This window comes from Planococcus citri, chromosome 5, assembly GCF_950023065.1.
Source record: "Planococcus citri chromosome 5, ihPlaCitr1.1, whole genome shotgun sequence".
Classification (NCBI taxonomy): Eukaryota; Metazoa; Arthropoda; class Insecta; order Hemiptera; family Pseudococcidae; genus Planococcus; species Planococcus citri.
Genome location: NC_088681.1, coordinates 60,346,149 through 60,358,297, shown reverse-complemented (window position 1 = coordinate 60,358,297; position 12,149 = coordinate 60,346,149). Strand labels below are relative to the sequence as shown.

At 33.5% G+C, this 12,149-nt stretch overlaps 2 protein-coding genes across 5 annotated transcripts; both read left to right on the top strand.

Moving 5' to 3' along the window:
- The first annotated feature begins 2,784 nt into the window (after positions 1-2,784).
- Positions 2,785-5,503, top strand: LOC135849445 (uncharacterized). The gene is made up of 2 exons (XM_065369893.1): positions 2,785-2,990; positions 3,296-5,503. The coding sequence occupies exon 2, from the start codon at positions 3,308-3,310 to the stop codon at positions 5,150-5,152; it is 1,845 nt and encodes a 614-aa protein (XP_065225965.1). The 5' UTR covers positions 2,785-2,990; positions 3,296-3,307; the 3' UTR covers positions 5,153-5,503.
- Positions 5,504-8,322: 2,819 nt separating this feature from the next.
- LOC135849444 (uncharacterized) lies at positions 8,323-10,885 on the top strand. Of its 4 annotated transcripts, none has more exons than XM_065369890.1 (2): positions 8,323-8,520; positions 8,668-10,885. In XM_065369890.1, exons 1-2 carry the CDS (start codon positions 8,515-8,517, stop codon positions 10,510-10,512), a joined length of 1,851 nt encoding a protein of 616 aa, XP_065225962.1. In that variant the 5' UTR covers positions 8,323-8,514; the 3' UTR covers positions 10,513-10,885. The 4 variants fall into 4 exon arrangements, with proteins under 4 accessions (XP_065225962.1, XP_065225964.1, XP_065225963.1 ...); XM_065369892.1 differs by having other exon boundaries at positions 8,324-8,537; XM_065369891.1 differs by having other exon boundaries at positions 8,324-8,551.
- The last annotated feature ends 1,264 nt before the right edge of the window (positions 10,886-12,149 follow it).

Here is a 12,149-nt window from a genome sequence, read left to right as displayed (position 1 = left end):
TGAACAACATATTAAAAAATTGGGATGGTAACTTGTAACAAAGTCGATTTAAAAAAATTTAAACTTTGCAAAAAAATGCGATTTTTTGATTTAAAACATGAAAAAAAGTTTTGATTGGTAAAGTTGACCTATTTATTGACCCCTATTTTTACGTATCTGTTGAAAAAGATGAAAAAACCCCTTCACTCGGTGAAATTAACTCATCACAAAAAAATCAAAATTCAAAAAAAGCAAATTTTAATTTTTTTGCTGTAAGTGTGATTTTTATCAACTTTTTCATGAAATACGTCAGAAAGAGGTCAAAATAAGACAACTGAATAAATTTAAACTTTTTTTGATATTTGGAATTGTAAATTGAATTTTTTCAAATTTTGATTTTTTTGTGATGAGTTCATTTTTCCGAATGAAAGGGGGTTTTCAACTTTTTCAACAGATACGTAAAAATAGGGGTCAAATTGGTCAACTTTACCAATCAAAAAATTTTTTCATGTTTTAAATCAAAAAATCGCATTTTTTCGCAAAATTAAAATTTTTTTAAATCGGCATTGCAACATGTTATCACCACAATTTTTTAATTATGTTGTTCAGCATGAAAAGTTGTCTATAATATACTTTTTTTTCAGAATTTTTGAGAGTCGGAACGATATGAAAACTACGTTTCGAAACTTTTTGAGCTAATTTTTTGTACAAAAAAAAGTGGCAACACTGATTTTTATGATATCACCAAAAAGCCTTTCAAAACCCCTAACTTTGGGAAAAAGTTCCATTTTGGTAGGTATCGCGGTTATCGAATAATCCACTGCTGAAATGGATGATATTTTAGGTTCACTGAAAACGTTGACACCCCCTGGCTGCCGTTAAAAATGGGCTAGAGGGCTGCGATTTGCGCCATTGGTCATCCCTTCGGAAGGTATTTCCACAGGAAAACTTTCAAAAAAATTCGCCGAACCCCCCTACCACTTCTTGGTCTAATTGACGTGGAATGACCCTATTTCAAATTTTGTGACAAAAGTTCTGTTTTTTACAAAATTACTTGAAAGCTTCTTTTTTTTGTTAAAATCTCATCCCCGTCCCATATTCTTCAATTTTCATGGCAATTTTTCAATAGTTTTTTTTTGGGGGGGGGTGGGATATCCTCAAAGAAAAAAGCCCTGGTTTTTATGATCAAGGTTTTTTCCAGGTACATACAATGATAATCATCATCTACGTAACTGGGACAGAATTTTTGAACACTAGGTATTTAAGTCTTTAATGAATTTAAAAAGTACATATTTCCACAAGTCAACCATTAAAAATTGTTTTCGATTTATTCGAACTAAGTATAGGATTTGTTTATAGGTCTACATATAAGTGTTCATTAGATAATTAAACTATTACTTTTAAATACTTATCTGCTTAGTTAATTTGTGATTTCTACTTTTCCTAAAATTGGTGTTACATTTTATTATGATTAGTTATCTAATCTGTATTTTTAATTCTATTATTTTGTAAAATAATGTGTGTTGTGAAAAATGAGAATGCTTCATGTTAATCCGTAATAAATTATCATTCACCTATTACACGTTGGTTGAATTTTAATGAATCTGCGATCTAGTGCCTAAGAAAGAAAGAGAGAGTAGGTACTTAAACCCCCACCAAATTTGAATACAAATGAACTGCAGTAGAATTATTCAAAAGTAACGTTGCGACCTATCAAAATAAATTGAAATTTCGCCAGAAATTGAAATATTTCCTCGAAAATATTTTAAAAGCTTTTTTTTTAAGAATTCCATGAAAAAGTGTGATTCGACCTAATAAAATAGGTGTGTTAAAGTTATGTTTTTGAGCTCTTTTAAAGAATTATTTTGAGCTTATACTTAATTGAGAAATTATTTTCAGAGTTTTTGAAAAAGCGTAATTCTACCAGCTATCAAATTAGTTTAAAATTTTGCGAGAAAATCAAAAATGTTTGCACGAAAATATTTTTCGAGGTTTTAGGAAGAATTTTAAACCTAAAATTAAAGGAATAATTTTTGGAATTTTTGAAAAAGCCTAATTCGACCTATCAAAATATAGGTTGAATTTTTTCGAAAAAATCAAATATTTCCACGAAAATATTTTTCGAGCTTTTAGGAAGAATTTTGAGCCTAGAAATTGAGTCATAATTTTTGGGATTTTCGAAAAAGTTTGCTCCGACTTACCTATCAAAATTTTAGGTTAAAATTTTGTAAAGAGACCAAAGAATTTTTTGCCCGAAACGGAGGTACCTATATGATTTTTGAAATTTTCGAAAAAAAGTGTGATTCGACTTGACGATTTTAAGTTACGTTAAAATTTCGCGAGAGAAATCAAATATTTAGTAGGAATGTCTTTTAGGCGTTTTTGAAGAATTTTGGGCTCAAAATTAGCCAATTAGGCCATGATTTCTGAGATTTTTGAAAACGTGTAATGTGAGAAACTTCCTTAGGCAAAATTTTACCTGTTTGAAAGCATTCCTAATGGATTGAGTGGGGCAAAAATGAGAGTAAGGCTAGAAATTTCGATTGCGTTTTTTCAAAAGAAATTACAGCGACAACGATTTACGAGTATTTTTTAAAAATAAGGTGTTCAAAGTTCATTTATCTAGCCATCTAGGGGAGAAAAATAAAATTAAAATGACCACAATTGCAATTCTCCCCGAATTAGAAAATAGAAATCATCGATTTCTTGCTAGAGGAGAGGAGAAGGTACAATTGTGGACCCCTCGGGGCCCTCGGCCCTCTTCGTTTAGAGAAAACTACTAGCGCTGCGGTCACGCTCGGTACTAAAAATTTTTCTTGTAGTGTAGTATCAACGATCCAGTTACATATTTCGGATGTCTCTTATCAGCATTTGTTTTGTTTAGGTATTCTTTTTTTCGTGTTCAATGTTCATTTGTGTTCTTCCCCTTGAAAAAACCTTACAAGTTTTTCATTCAGTATTAATTCATCAACTTCAATGAAATAACGTTAGGAGAAAAAATTATTAGCGAAGTAAGTAGCTTACAATGTATACTTTCAGAATATAAATGTACTTACTTTCATATTTGTCTTTACTTCAACTGATTTTCCTAATTTATTTCATTTGTCATAAACTGAGCCGATTCTAAAATCATTGGTTAAAGTATAGGGTTTGAAAAAATTTTAAAATTCCCAGACCTTCTATATCGATCATAAAAATTCGAGTTGTAATCTTCATTTATTCATTTGAAGCATGCATGCCAGTTGCCAACTAATTTCAATACAGGTCACTTTCACCAGTTCGTTTCTCAGAATCAATTCGATCATTTCGATTCCAGATTTGGATTGAAATGGAGTCCAATCGAGAACTAGAAATTGGCGGAATAACTTCTGACGTATATGATATTTTTCATCCAACTCCAGTACCCCTGAAAGAACTTGCAGCGATCGCCGTCAGCCTGGAAATATGGCGCTGTAAAACGAATGAGTATCGTGATAATCGCAAATTGAAAGAGTTCAGTCCATCCGGTGAACGCATCATATTGAAAAAAATTCTGCCTGATTTACCAACCGTGATTTATGCAGCGATCGATAAATACGTCAGAAGATTTGGGCCTTCGATGGAAAATTGGCTAAAGAAGCACCATGATAGAATATTCTACTTTTATTACGATGACCACCAGAACTATGTTTTGAATTACTTCGATAATTTCGTATGCGATTATACCGGCACTATTGATTATGTGAGAACAGCCAGATGCATGATGCATTGTGATCGATTTGATGATAATCAAAAATTTGAGATTGCTTGTACATATTTTTTCGAAGACGATATCAGTCGACTTTGGCCATTGGTATCGAAAAATATGGGCTTGATTAATGTTGATTTTTCCAAAAGTCCGCAATTGTATTACTGGATTTGTTGTCTCCGAAATGAATTAGATAAGATTCCATCTAACGAAGTGAACGAGACTGTCGATGAAGTGATGTTGGAAGTAAACATGCCTCAAAATGGACCATCGTTGCAATATTTTTGGAGTCGTATACCACTGCAAAATCGAATGCGAAAAGCTTTCGGTATTTTTATCCGTGATAGCTTGTCTTTTGCTCGGTTCATTTTACCAAAGCTAAATGATCAACAGCTCGAAGAATTTGTAAATGAAAAAAGTCACGAACTGATACGTACTCTGTTTAAGAATGTTTGGTACGATAAAGAATTAATTTGGCCAGCCTGGATGTACATTAGGAAAGCCATTAACGTAGATGGGTTTACAAAACTGGTCGTGGAAATGTTGCAAAATGAGCTGCTGATATACCCTGTCAAGACCACTATCGGTGAAGTTCTTGATTCCAGAATTTGGTCTGATTTGTGTTGTGAAATATGGATCAGTTCTGCGGAAAATTTGAAACGTTCGGCTGTTGTAGAGATTACATCTAATAAGAGGTTGTTTAGTAACTTGAGATGTCGTGTTTATGTTGTTCCAGCACTTCCTAAAGAATTCGAATTCTTATGGACTTTTCTATCGGATGCCACTTCTGCGGATAGACGTAGATTTTGGTTTGATTACTGGCAGATTTTGTTGGAAAACGTGCGATTCGAAGATTTGGCCAAAATAATGAAACTGTGTTTTGAAAACGAAGTTGAGATTGCACAATTCAAAGAGAACGTCATGGCCAATAGCGGTAGTGTCCGTTTCTTTTGTAGAATGTTACTGATTGAAATGTGTTTGGACGAATTGAATGAATTTGCCAATTTCTTATTTCTGGAAGTGCAAGCAGCTAGAAATTTCAAACAACAAGTGTTGCATTCAGCTTATCTCGGCAGAGAAAATGATTTTAATGGTGCGGTTATGCGTAATGCAAAAGAATTTAATAAATTCATCGAAGATGCTTTTGCCAATATTTTTCGATCTGCGGACTTCAAAAATCGACTCACGTCGTCACCCGAAATACAAAGAAAAATTGGCCAGGTTGCTGTTTCTTCCGTACCTTTTGGGCAGCTAGTCGAGTTCATTAGCACATTCGTTTCGGCAGAAAAAACCCTACTGGAGATAAAAGCGCGTATAATTGATGCATTGAAAGAAAAAGCAGCTTATTGTAAATCGTCGAGGTGCAAATTTTATCACACTCCGCTTTTATCATGGTGTTTGGGTAGCCAGAAGGAAGTTACCAAATTCAAGGAGAATTATTTATGATCCTTCAAAGTCATTTCTCCTTGAAATGAGTATTAAGTATATGTTTGTAATGTTTTTCCTCCACCCCCAATTGCATTGTTAGTGTTGTAAATTTTTATTTCGCTGGGTCAACTATTTTTGAATTTTTTTTCGAATTGTAGTGCTTGGTTGTTGTTTTCCATTTTACCGTGATTATTATAAGTGTTCACAAATGTATTTAAATGGAAACTTTTTTTTAAATGATTTGTGTGATATTTTATTGCAATTATCTATTGCGTTTTTAGTTTTTCTAATTTTATGCAACATTATGCGTGAAAAATTCAAATTATCGATATTATTCTATAATCTGCAATACACTAAAATTCACCATTATCGTTATGTTTCTAAATTTGAAAAAAAAAATCCTGAAAAATCTGCTGAAATTACATCCTACCCGTTGGCGTTCTCATCCCATCCCCGTTAAAAAGCTTCACACGAGTGGTTGACAATACTTAGTTACCCTACGTACCTATTTCAAAGAATAACAATAAACCAACCAAATGAGGAGGCAGAAGGAAGATACAGAACATGGGAAAAATACTTTCGATTTTGAGTAAATTTTAGTAATCTTAGATCTTGTTTTTCGGAGGGAGGAAGGGGACAACAATAAACAGACGATTTTTGAAATTTTTGAAAATGTGTGATTCAATTATTTCAACATTCAAAAATTCTCTCGAGACTCCAGAACTGCTCAAAACTGTTTGAAGCCATTTCTTATGAATTCAACGCGTTGAAAAGGGGTTACCTACCTGTATACCAACTTTCAGCTTTCTACAGGGTGACCAACAAGTAGTTTAAGTAGAAAAATTCTTGCCAAAAATTCCCTAATTAAGTTATCCAAAAAATTCAAATTGCTATGTCACCCTTGGTCCATTACTGTTCAAACACCTACCATCTTAAAAAATTTCTGTTGTTTTAAAATTTATAGTGAGACAATAATTTACTCATTAATTTGAACATTGAAGCCTGAATCATTGCCCCTTCAAATTTCAAGTTAGGCAAAAACTTTACATGCGGTTTTTGTTTCTTTTGTTAACCTCTACCAGTTCCATGGACTACTCCTGAAGTATTTTATTATTTTAAAATTCCGCGAAATTCGCTAAATTATCAAGTTTTCAAGTTGGCAGCACTGCGTTCCCAAAACAAGCCTTGCTTCGGAGAAACCAAAGACGTTGCTTGTGTAGCTCCTAAACGTACTGCATTTATGCAACCCTCCGAGCTTCTCACAGTGCTTATTACTCTTAGAAACGAAAATGCTGATTTTTACTTTAACTATTTGTTGGTCACCCTGTAGCTCGATTTGGTAAAATGTTGTCCTTCATTAAGCTGAAAGTTGGTGTAGGTATGTATACTCGCTTTTCGATCCGCTCAATCGATCAGAAAATGCTTTCTAACAGGGGTCATTCCACGTCAATTAGACCGAGAAGTGTTAGGGGGGTTCTGCGATTTTTTTGAAATTTTTCCTGTGGAGAGACCTTCCGAAGGGTTGACCAATGGCGCAAATCGCAGTCGTCTAGCCCATTTTCAAAGACGGCCAGGGAGTGTCAAAGTTCTCCGTGAACCTAAAATATCATCCATTTCAGCAGTGGATTACTCGAAAACCGCGATAGGTACCTACCAAAATGGAACTTTTTCCCAGAGTTAAGGAGTTTGAAAGGCTTTTTGGTGATATCATAAAAATCAGCGTTGTCACTTTTTTTCGTACAAAAAATTAGCTCGAAAAGTTTCAAAACGTAGTTTTCATATCGTTCCGACTCAAAAATTCTGAAAAAAATATATCATAGACAACTTTTTATGCTGAACAACATATTAAAAAATTGGGATGGTAACATGTCGCAAAGCTGATTTAAAAAAATTTTAAGTTCGCAAAAAAGTGCGATTTTTTGATTTAAAACATGAAAAAATTTTTTGATTGGTGAAGTTGACCCATTTAACCCCTATTTTTACGTATCTGTTGAGAAAGTTGAAAAACGGCTTTCAATTAGAGATGTGCACTTTTCAGAAAAGTAATTTTGATGAAATGAAAAGTGAAAAGTTCATTGAAAAGTGTGAAAAGTTGTGAAAAGTGTGAAAAGTAAATCGTGTGAGTTTCATTTTAAAGCTCTCTGTAAGAGCTTCAAATTGATGTATTTTTTGCCAGGCCAAAACACATAGAAAAACAAAATCATTTTTTTCACCTACTTAATCGAACAGTGCAGTGGTAGTTTTAAGCCTTTCTAGAGCCTCTAACATTTTTGGGTTTTTCAGTTTTGAAAAAAATGTGAAAAAATTCAAAAAAGGGTGCTGAATTGCGAAGGTGGAGGAGTGGAGGGAGTGAAACTTGATATGTGACTTCATCAATGAGGTCAGTGATCTCTGATGAGTAAATTGATTGGTCACTCGCTTTTTTTTTTTAGTGAAAACTGAAAAGTGAAATGAAAAGTAGGAACTTTTCTTTTCAACTTTTCATTGAAAAAAAAGTACTTTTCACTTTTCACACAGGACATCTTTACTTTCAAACGATGAAATGAACTCATCACAAAAAAAATCAAAATTCGAAAAGATTCAAAAAACTAACGAATTTTTATTTTTTTTTGTTGTGAGCGTAATTTTTATCAACTTTTTCATGTTATAGTACGTCAGAAAGAGGTCAAAATAAGACAACTGAATAAATTGAACTGTTTTTTGATGTTTGAAATCGAAAATTGAATTTTTTCGAATTTTGATTTTTTTGTGAAGAGTTTATTTCATCGAGTGAAAGGGTTTTTTCAACAGATACGTACATTTGAATTTTTTAATATGTTGTTCAGCATAAAAAGTTGTCTATGATATATTTTTTTCAGAATTTTTGAGAGTCGGAACGATATGAAAACTACGTTTTGAAACTTTTCGAGCTAATGTTCTGTACGAAAAAAAGTGACAACGCTGATTTTTATGATATCACCAAAAAGCCTTTCAAACTCCCTAACTCTGGGAAAAAGTTCCATTTTGGTACGTACCTATCGCGGTGGGGCTTTCATAAACCATTGATTGGCGTATCAGATTTGAAAAAATTTTAAAATTCTCATTCCAGTCCTTAAAATGGGATTTTCTACATTGATCATAAAATTATATTGTCATCTTCATTTTATTACTGTGAATCATGCATGCCAATTATCGCGATTAATTTCAATACAAGTCACTTTCACCAGTTCATTTCCAAGTGTGGCTTAGTGTGTATGCTTTCATACGCCAGGTAGGCGCGGGGGGCGGTTTCCCGCGCACGCGCCGATTACATATTTTAGGTTCAGATATAGTTCAGATACATTGTTGATTGTATTCCGTTAGCCAGTAAATTTTTATCTCAAACCGTTTTTATCATATGCATGAACGTTAGTGCTCTTTATAGGTATTCTAGTCAATGTAAATATTTTAGTTTTTAATCAAATGAATTACGTTCGTGTTGACGCCTTTGTTTTAAGTATTTGAGAGAAGTCAAATCTTCACACTAAGCATTAATTCGATCATTTCGATTCTAGGTTTGGATTGAAATGGAGTCGAATCGAGAACTGGAAATGGATGGAATCGCTTCCGATGTTCGAGTACATGATATTTTTCATCCAACTCCAGTACCCCTGAAAGATCTATCAGCGATCGCCGTTAGCCTCGAAATATGGCGTTGTAAAACGAATGAGTATCGTGATAATTGCAAATTGAAAGAATTTTGTCCATCTGGTGAACCCATCTTATTGAAACAAATGCTGCCGTATTTGCCATCTGTGATTTATACTGCGATCGATAAATACGTCAGAAGATTTGGGCGTTCGATGGAAAATTGGCTGAAAGAGCATCATAAAAGAATATTCTATTTTTATTACTACCACCAGAATTCAGTTTTGGAACACTTCGACGAATTTGTATGCGATTACACCGGTGCTGTTGATTACGTGAGGACAGCCGAACGCATGATGCATTGTCATCCATTTGATGAGAATCGAAAGTTTATGATTGCTTGTACATATTTTTTCGAAGACGATATCAGACGACTTTGGCCATTAGTGTCGAGAAGCATGGACTTGAATACTATGGATTTTTCCAATAGTCCACAATTGTATTACTGGATTTGTTGTCTGCGAAATGAATTAAATAAGATTCCATCTAACGAAGTGAACATTTCTGTCGATGAAGTGATGTTTGAAGTAAACATGCCTCAAAATGGGCCATCGTTACAGTATTTTTGGAATCGTATGCCATTGCAAAATCGAATGCGAAGAGCTCTCGGTATTTTCACCCGTGATAAACTATCTTTTGCTCGATTCATTCTACCAAACTTGGACGATCAACAACTCGAAGAATTTGTTAATGAAAGAAGCCATAAACTAATGAGTAATCTATTTGAGAACGTTTGGTGCGATAAAGAATTGGTTCTGCTAGCCTGGATGCACATTAGAAAAGCCATAAGCGTAGATGGGTTTACGAAACTGGCCGTGAAAATGTTGCAAAATGAGCTGAAGGTATTTCCTGTTGAGACCACCACAGATACAGATCGTGAATCGAGGATTCAGTTTGATTTGTGTTGTGAAATATGGATCAGTTCTCCGGAAAATTTGAAACGTTCGGCGGTTGTAGAAATCATATCTAATAAGAGGTTGTTTAGTAACTTGGTCGCTCGTGTTTCCAATACTGAAGAAATCGGATTCTTACCGATTTTTCTATCGGATGCCACTTCTGCGGAGAGAAGTAGATTTTGGTTTGATTGCTGGGAGGATTTGGTCGAAAGTGCGCGATGCAAAGATTTGGCCAAAATAATGAAACTGTGTTTCGAAAACGAACATGATAGAACGCAATTCAAAGAGAACATTATGGCCAATAGTCGCAGGGTCCATTGCTTTTGTAGTATGTTATTGCAGTGGTTGTGCTTCGACCAATTGAATAATTTTGCCAGTTTTTTATGGTCTGATGTACAAAGGGCTAGAAGTTTTAAACAACAGATACTACGGAGCACTTTTCTTGGCTCAAATGATACTATTATTGATAGGACTTTTCGTGAAACGAAGGAACTTAATAAATTCATTGAAGATGCTTTTGCCAATGCCGAACTATCTACAGACTTCAAAAATCAACTCATGTCGTTACCTGAAATACAAAGAAGTTTGTCGCAACTTTCGCTATATGTACCCTTTGAGCTCCTAGTCGAGTTCATCGACACATTCGTTTCGTTAGAAACTACCCTACTGGAGATGAAAGCGCGTATAATTGATGAATTGAAAGAAAGAGCAGCTAATTGTAAATCGTCGAGGTGCGAATTTTATCACACTCCACTTTTATTATGGTGTTTGGGTAGCCAGGAAGAAGTTGCCAAATTCAAGGAAAATTATTTATGATCCTTCAAAGTTACATTTCTGCTTGAAATTCGTTGTAAAGTTTTTTCTCTACGATCAATGAGATTGTTATTGTTGTAAATTTTGTTTTGCCGGGTCAACTACGAGTATTTGAATTTTTTGGCGATTTTTTTCTAATTGTATTGTTTGGTTATTTTTCTCCATTTTATCTCGATTATTATAAGTGTTCAGTGTTCACATATGTATTTAAATGGGAACTTTTTTAAAAATGATTTGTGTGATATTTTATTGTAATCATTAATCAATTATCTACCTATCCTATAGTTCTTTTGTTTTATAATAATATGCGTGAAAAATACTAATTCTCGATGTGATCCTAATCTGCAATAAATTAAAATCTACCATTACGCGTTAATCTTATTCGAATTAATCTAAAAATATAAGCCTCGACCGAAACGAGCAGGAAAGAGTAACAATTACATATTACGGTCAGCATTACCTACTCCAAGATTATTCCTTTTCAACTTGAACCAAAAAATGGTGCCTTGGCTGCCTTGGGATTTATACTCTATTCGACTGTTCATCAAGGAAACACTTTCACATCGATCGCGACAAAATTGAAATATAAAGGGTCCATATGAAAGGGAGATTTTCGGTACAGAAAATTATTGCAGGTAAATTATTGAACTCAGAAGTAATTTGAGTTACTTGATAAAGAAAAAGTGAAGTTTTCGTAAATTGTTGGCATCATCAAAATCGCAATGTTTACGGCTTGTACAATATGGAGCAGTTGAATTTTGAAGACGTGCCCCCTCCCTCTCTATGAATTTTGAGTAGGAATGAACTGTCAATGTCGTAGATGTGGCATTATTCAAAAGTGATGTTGCAATCCATCAAAATAGGTTGAAATTTTGCGAGAAAATCAAATGTTTCCACAAAAATATTTTTTGAGTTTTTTTTGCAGAATTTTCAGCCCAAAATTGAGAAATGATTTTTGGAATTTTTAAATAATGTATGTACTCAATTAGACCCACCTATCAAAATAGGTCAACATTTTTTGAGACAATCAAATATTTTCATCAAATTGTTGTTGGAGCGTTTTCGAAACATTTCGGACCCAAAACTGAGTCATAATTTTTGGAATTTGTTTTTTGAGCCTTTTTTTGAAGAATTTTGATATAGTAAAATTGGAATATGATTTTTGGAATTTTTGAAAAAGGTTTAACTAGACCTATAAAAATACTAAGTAGGGTAGAATTTTGTAGAAAAAATAAAATAATTTTACCATGAAAATACATATTTTTTGAGCGTTTTGGGAGAATTTTGAGCCCAAAATTGATGTGTAATTTTTAGAATAATAATTTTAAAAAAAGTGTTATTCGAACTATCAAAATGAATTGAAATTTTGCAAGAAAAACAAATGATTCGACGGAAATATCTTTTGAGCTTTTTTAGAAGAATTTTTGAGCCCGAAATATTGAGAAATGTTTTTTGGAATTCTTGAAAATATGCTATTCGACCTAATGAAATAGGTTACACTTTGACAAGAAAATCAAATACCAGCTATCGAATTGTTTTTTGAGCATTTTTGGAGAATTTCGATCGTAACATTGTGTCATTCATTAATTGCTGAGATTTTGTAAAAAGTTTCTAGCGATCTATCAAACTAGGTTAAAATT